Below are 7,136 nucleotides of genomic sequence, written 5' to 3'. Positions count from 1 at the left end.
TGGGGCAGAGGGGCTAGTCGAGAGAGGGCAGGTGCGGAGAGACTGGGGTGTGCAGGGAAGCAGGGGCCAGGGCTGGGGGAAAGGCAGGGCGGAGACAGGAAAGGAAGGATGGAAGGCAGGTTGAAGGGAAGGAGGAGGAAGGTGTGGGGCAGAAGGTATCATGGAAAGCGGGCAGGTGGAGCTGGGGTAGGGGGGGAAGGGAGAGTGGACGGAGAAGGAGGACTGAAGGCAGGTGGGGAGAGACCGCGGGGGGGAAAGGGAGCACGGAGAGGGGGCAGAGAGGAGGGCGGCTGGGGCGGGAAGGACGGGTAGAAGCAAGGGGGGAGAGGATGGAGCGGTTAGGGAGGGTAGGGTAGGGCAGTAGGGAGGGGGAGCGGGGGGCGGCCGTAGGGGGGGAGGGAGGGGAGGGCTAGGGGGGAGAGGGAGGGGGGGGGGTGTTGGGGGGGGGGGTGGGGGTGGGTGTGGGGGGTGGGGGAGGGGAGGAAGGGAGGGTTGAAAGAAGAGGTGTAGAGGAAAAGAAATACAAAAGAGGAGAAACAGAGAAAAAAAAGAAAAGAAACGCAGCAGAAAAATAAAAGGAGAAAGAAATATGGAGGCCGGCCGGCCGCAGCCTTACTTACCCAGCGCCGAGGAGCAAATGGCTCCGCCGGGCCCTCTCCGCGGTTTAAATCCTCTAAGCCCCGCCCCTCGCAACCGCTCTGAGCCGCCCGCTCACCTGTGCACGTCTAACTCGCCACACCTGTGCTGGCCCCGCCCCTCGGGGCCCCGCCCCCCGCACCTGTGCTGGCCCCGCCCCTCAGGGCCCCGCCCCCCGCACCTGTGCCGGCCCCGCCCCCCGGGGCCCCGCCCCGCCCGCGCCCCTAAATCCCGGCGGATCCGCGCCCGGCCCGCTTTCTGCGGTGGATGCTCATCTCGGCGTGTGGCGGGACCGTCGCTCGGCGCTGTACGGAAACTCGGAGCAGGGGCTGCTTCCGGCGCTGCGCGGAGCCCGAGGCGCTCTGGCGGGGCCAGGACCGGGATCTGGGCCCGGGGATTCGGGTCCTGGTCCCGCCGGTGCCTACTGCGGAAGCTGGGCAGAGCCGCTTCTTGCTCGGCGGGCGGTGAGTCCCGGGGCCGGACGATCGAGGCGGGATTGGGGCTGGGATCGGGACCGGCATCGCCGCGGGCGGGACGGGCGCTGGGACTGAGCCCGGCGCTGCCGCACCCGCTCCGGCCGGCGCGGGGCTGGGGTCCCGCCGGGGCTGTGCCGCTGCCGGGCCCGCCGGGAGGACGGCGCTTTTCCCTGGAGCAGCCGCCGGATCGCGGCCGGCAGCGGGCTGCACACGGAGACGGCCCCGCCGCTCCCTCTGCGGCGACAGCGAGCCCGCCACGGGCCCCCGAGGCAGCGCACCCCGCGGGACGCCCCGGAACGAGCGGGGCTGGAGCGCCGCGGGCAGAAGGAGCCGGTCCCCCTCTGTCGCTCTCGACCGCGCCCGGGGTGAGAGCGGGGCCCCGCTCGGGCCGCTCATCCGACACCTGCCGGGTGAGACCTGATGCTCTCCTTCCTCTCCCCCGCTTTCTCTGTGGCTCGCTCTACCCAAGTTTGGAGGGAGAGGGACGTGGGAGGAAGGGGCAGAAGAAAAGGAATACAGGGAGAAGGAAGGAGGGCTGGGGGGGCAGAGGGACGGGGGAGAAGAAAGGGGAATACGAGGAAAGGAGTTGTAGAGGGGAGAGAGGAGCAGTGGTTTTTGGGGGGCCGAGGAAAGGGAAAAATGGGGAGGAAAAAGGGGAATACGGGGAGAAGGAAGGAGGACTAGGTGGGGGGGAAGGCGCGGAGGTTTTGGAGGCAGAGGGAAGGGGGAGAAAGAAGAGGAATACGGGAAGGAGGGGGAGAGGTGGGGAAGCCGAAGCCCCCACGACTCACCTGGGAAGCCGGGACAAGCAGCTGCTACCCTCACGCGCTCATAGTGAGTAAACGGCCGCCCGGCGATGTCCGGGGCTTAAATCACCTCGGCCCCACCCCGCGCACCTGTGTCGGGCCCGCCCCTGATGCCGCTCGGGCCCTGCCTCCCGGGACTCTCCGGGGTTCCGCGAAAGTCAGCTGTGCTTAATGTGCAGGTCAGTGGCAATACCTGGATTTATCTCTTCTATCCCCAGAGCCAAGCAGTCAGTCCGGCATTCCTGCCTACTCTGATGCCAGCCACTGTCTTGTGTTCCAACTCACTCCTCGGATGGAAAAGGTCAGGCAGGAATGTCAGGAAGCATATTTAATAGAGAAGGAATCTTGAACTGCATTCAAGTATTGCCCTAATCTTCCTCAGGACTGGGACCATAACTGCTGAACGCTACTGGCAGTGAGGCTTCTTTCCAGCTGGGTGATGCCGTATCCCAGGCTCCGCGGCGTGGCTGGATGCAGGCTGGACACGCAGGTAAGGCTAGGGCTCAAAAACTGTGGGCGGTGAGGTGAAAGTTTGTTTTGGCAAGTGGTGTCATCTTGCTTGGATGCTGGGGAGCAGGCTGGGGCAGAGCTGCAGGTCAGTGGAACCAGCCCTGCTCCAGCAGTGCTGTCACCATGTCACTGCACTGGGGCAAGCACAAATCTGTCACCTTTAATCTGCCAGAAAACAGATGCAACTCAGACATTATAGATTAGGCATGCAACATGTCATTGGTAACAAAATGAATTAGATAGCAGTGTATATTAAATAAGTTTTTGTAAGTAAAAAAGAAATCACAGAAACAATTACTGAGGAACACATCTGCAGGCTCCGGTCTAGAGGTGGTGGGGTTTTCTCTTACACAGCAGCAGCCAAATTCACCATGTGCAGTGGGAAGGAGTAAATCCCATTAACTTTATGCTCAAACCAGGTCTGCCTTCCTGGTGGTACAGAAAGTGCCTTCAGAGTCAGCGCTGTTAGAAATGAACAACCCCCGTGTTAATTAGGTTCATTAGCAAGTGCACACAAACAGGAGCCAGAACAGAGCTGTGTTCCAGAGTGCCAGATTTCATTTGGAATGCCTCCATTGCAAACAGGAATGCAGAAAGGATGAAAAACGGATCACTGTACAGAGAGAATGACAGGGTTCAGCATGTTCTCCTAAAAGGCTAAATGCCAGCCCCAGCCCAGATGCTTTGTAGCACATGTACAGCTCGGCAGTTTCAGTAGAACGGAGATCTGGACATGCTGCGTCAGGGCTCTGCTGTGCCTTGACACTCTTCTAGTACTTATACAAAAATGCAACATCCAGCCCATACTTCTGGATACAGAACAACAGTGATGTGCTTAATGAAGAGTTGCTTTTGAGAGACAGCCTGTGGAGGTAAAGCTTCCAACAGAGCTTTCTCCTACTGTCCTGGTTTAGGAACACAAGGCTCAACGTGCTTTGAAAAAAAGTCTGGTATGAAATTAAGAAAAATGCTCATTGTTCCAAGTATATGATATTTAATTGTAATGAAATAAAATCTGAAAATGCTTAAATCAATTAAGAAGTAAACATGAGTTGTAATACTATACCTGTAAAATGATTAATCCCGTTCATTGCCATTAGAAATTGTGTAAAATATTTATTAAGGGCTTTGCCTACAGAGGCACAACATAAATAGAGTAAGTCCTGCTGAGGTGTGATCAGTTCACAACTGGTGGGGAACATCAGCAAGGCCACCCCAGGTGCCAGCCCCAGCCTCGGGCTCGGCCCCCGCGCTGCCGGGCTCTGCTCCAGAGCCAGCGCCGGGCAACTGCTGTGCCACGAGCCCTCGAGTCCCTCGGGCAGGTGCCAAAGCCAGCAGAACGTGCTTGGAGAGGGAATGGCAGCTGCCAAGTTAATCCACCCCTTCAAACCCTTGGGCATTCTCCACGGCCATGAGGAGCTTCTCCCGCAGGTCCTCGAAAGATTCATACAGAGGTAAGTCTAGGCGGTTAAAGCTGGAAGGGACAAGCAAAGGGTCACTCAAATAATCTATGGGAAAACAGAGTTCTAAAGAACTAGAAAAGATTAAATAATTAGGAGTCTTGGTTAGGAATACAGCTTGTGGTCCACAGTGTTCCCTGCATGCTTCACACCTGCCCAGGGTGAGCTCTCCAGTAACTGTGTGCTGCCTTCCTTTGGAAAGCTGGAAGCAGGAATTTGGTAAGAATCATTTCAGACAGGAAAAAAGCCAACAGAAAGCCCTTCACTGTATTTAGATGATGGAAAACAATCTTTGTCAAAGGACTGATTTCTTGAAGCTCAGCAAAGATATTCTGGATTTAGTGCACAGATCCTTTGGTCTCTGGAGGGGAAAAAGATTAAACATCCAAGAGTAAATCTTCTAAAGGTAAAAAGCTAGCAGACAACTGGAACCCAAAGAGGATGGGTTGATTTTGGAATGTGTTTGGGGTAGTATTGTTGTTTGTGTTTGGTAGGTTTTGTGCTTTTGTTTTCAGGGTTTTTTTTTTTTTGTAATTTAAGCTCATTATTCTATAGAATTATTAGTTTCACAGAAAGATCCCCTAGTCTGTACTGACAGTCTATTCAGCACCATTTTTCTTTAAAAAGCCACATTTCTGAAATGTAACAGAGCAAGACAAATTTGTACTGGATGCTTTCAATGTTTGCAAAATCTATAAACCAGGGTTAAATTATTTTATAATCTTACATTTGTTTTCAATTCTCCAATGATTTATGGGCTTTTTATGGCTGTTTGGTGATGTCTGACTCGCTGTAGTTCATTACATCCACTTACTAGGATGTGGGAAATAAAATACTATCCTTCAGTTTCTCAGTTTGTGAAGGCACTGGGGACCCGCAGAATTAAATGCTGTTTGATGCAGAGCTGAGAATGGTCAGCAGCATGGCCCTTTTGGCAGGAGCATCTCTGGAATTCATGCTTTGGTGACTTACCAGGTGTGAGCCCGGGGCAGCTTATCAGGACTTCCCCACTGCTCTATTGTAAACAGCTGAGGACCATTTGAACCTGGGTGAAAATGAAAACCATATGAAACAGAAACTGCTGGACACTACAGACATTGCCTCAATATTATTTTTAACGTGAAATGCTGGCATCAATTGTGGGCTGGATTCTTCACCTGTAACAGGTACATTAAAGCAACATGAATGTGGTTCTCTCTTTCCAAGCCCAGTGAGCGGTTTTCAGAGCTTGCATAATGCCAAGGAGCTCAGCTCAGAGATGAGCATTTGTGCATCAGAGGCTGGCTGGATTGCCACGAGCAGCTCACCGTAAAGTTCAGCAAATCCGTTCATAGGCACGCGTGACGTCCCAGTCACAAACTGCAGGAGCCGGATCCGTTTCTCAGCATCCATCAGCAGAACAGCCTGTTGGCAAATGGACACCGTCAGCCTCGGCCTCCTGCCCTGGCCTGGATGGGCCCTAAGAGCAGCCCAAAGCCGGCAGCAATCTCCTTTTGTATGAGCCACCTCTCTGGACACAATGGATGGTCTCTGCTCCAGGTGCCATCTGGGAGCTGCTCTAGCAAGAGCTGCACCTGCCCTCGCCTGAGTGAGAGGGGAGCAGCTCCTGCCCCCAGCACAACACTCCCCATTCTTAGCAGTTTGCATGAAGAAAAATGACTGCAAAAAAGGGCAGTAACTTTTGCTTACAGGACCAGTCAGAGGTGGTGCCAGTCTTACCTTCCAGAACCACTGGATAACAGGGTGATTTGGGCAGTAACCGTTTTTGTAGATGGTGTGTTGTCTCCAGTCGTTGACATCCACATCGCCAAGGCCACACATCAGTAACTGCAGGGAAACACCAGGGTGGGGTGTGAAGGAGTGCGTGCTTCCCTGCACTCCCTCAGGACTCTGACCTCCAGTCATTTGTGCACACACAGGGGACAGACAGAGCTTCTTCAGAGTGCTCCAGTCACTGCACAAGGGCTGCACGCTGCCACAATGGGACAGCAACTCACATGTGACTGGCTGAGGCACATGGCACTTACCCACTAAGCTACTTGCAGGCTTGCAGAGGCACACCCTCACCCACCTCCCTAGTGCAGCTCTTTGCATGCCATGAGTACATTTATTAATTAGGAAGAAACATCTAATTTCCAACTCTGAACAAGAGAGCTGTGTCTGCACATTCCCGTAGGGAGAGGGATGGATGACTGAAGAGCCCAGAACATGGTGCATCTGTCACAGAACTGTCAGCTTGGGGCACCAAATTGACTCACCTCCAGTTCATTTTCATCGAAAATTTTAATCAGATCAATAGGAAGCAGCTCTGTGAATCCCTAAAAAGAAAAAGAGCAAAGTTAAAACTCTCATTCCACATAAATCCTAATTAAAAACATCAATGACCAAATTACTTCAAGCTCAAATAATTAAACTTGAAAGAGAATGCCCTTATTCTCATAAGGGAAAGATGATATATTCTCACACAAGATAAAACTGAAAAATCATAAACATAAGTATTCTATTTGCATTCCCTGCAAGCTCCCTGCTCCCTTTTCACAGACACCAGTGGGTAAGAAATCAGTGTTGGAAGAAAAATCCCTACTTTGGTGAAAGAAAGGAGCTAAAGAGCCTCACCTCCAGAAAGGCATTCATTTGTTTCTGCACTCTGTTGACAAACCGCCACTGGATGACCAGGCTGCAGAAAGAAACAAAACCCCATCAGGAAAACAAACTCGTTAGCAGGTCTCAGCCAAGGTTCAGCTAACTAAGCAGCTTTCACCAATAAGCTGTTCCAATACAATGGCTGGTGGCTGATGGAATTTTGAAGAAACGAACAAAAACCCCAGTGACTATGACCAAATCCCAGTGGGAATATTTTCGCTCCTGTAGGTACCTAAGTGAGCAGACATTTTATTCTTCCAGAGCACTGAGTGATTAAAAATTCCCAGCAAAGTCTGCAAGCTCTGAGGAGAGCTGTCAGGACAGCACCTCACCTATAAATAAAGAAATAAACTGCAGCGTCAAAGGGACACCTTGCTTTCATTACCAGTCACCCACAGCACAAACACCTCACAGGTGCAGGCACAAAAAATCAGTTCCAGGCATGGAATTGGTCCAGATCCAGGCACTGGAAATGAATTCCCAATTTGCATGAATGTATCAATTTTAATGTCTTTCACCTTGGAAAAGGCCCTGATTTAAAATGCCAGCAGGTATAAGTGAATTTAGCATTTTACATCCTGGTAAAGCTGAACTGGGAAAGCTGA

At 52.5% G+C, this 7,136-nt stretch overlaps 2 protein-coding genes across 10 annotated transcripts in view; one reads left to right on the top strand and one right to left on the bottom strand.

Moving 5' to 3' along the window:
- Nucleotides 1–589: 589 nt before the first annotated feature.
- Nucleotides 590–3,357, top strand: LOC113460394 (uncharacterized). The gene is made up of 3 exons (XM_074533799.1): nt 590–1,522; nt 2,137–2,219; nt 2,301–3,357. Exons 1-3 carry the CDS (start codon nt 590–592, stop codon nt 2,335–2,337), a joined length of 1,053 nt encoding a protein of 350 aa, XP_074389900.1. The 3' UTR covers nt 2,338–3,357.
- Nucleotides 3,358–3,402: 45 nt separating this feature from the next.
- LOC102073785 (NEDD4 like E3 ubiquitin protein ligase) overlaps nt 3,403–7,136 on the bottom strand; it is a 61,468-nt gene continuing 57,734 nt past the window's right edge. For all 9 annotated transcript variants that reach the window (XM_074533785.1, XM_074533786.1, XM_074533787.1 and 6 more), the window contains 6 exons: nt 6,505–6,565; nt 6,147–6,206; nt 5,608–5,715; nt 5,196–5,292; nt 4,861–4,933; nt 3,403–3,902 (listed from right to left, as the gene is read on the bottom strand). In XM_074533785.1, the coding sequence (XP_074389886.1) occupies nt 3,800–3,902; nt 4,861–4,933; nt 5,196–5,292; nt 5,608–5,715; nt 6,147–6,206; nt 6,505–6,565 (502 nt within the window). In that variant the 3' untranslated portion in view covers nt 3,403–3,799. The remainder of the gene's footprint in view (nt 3,903–4,860; nt 4,934–5,195; nt 5,293–5,607; nt 5,716–6,146; nt 6,207–6,504; nt 6,566–7,136) is intronic.

This window comes from Zonotrichia albicollis (genome assembly GCF_047830755.1).
Source record: "Zonotrichia albicollis isolate bZonAlb1 chromosome Z unlocalized genomic scaffold, bZonAlb1.hap1 SUPER_Z_unloc_1, whole genome shotgun sequence".
NCBI classification, from domain to species: domain Eukaryota; kingdom Metazoa; phylum Chordata; class Aves; order Passeriformes; family Passerellidae; genus Zonotrichia; species Zonotrichia albicollis.
This window is presented reverse-complemented; position numbering and strand designations above follow the sequence as displayed.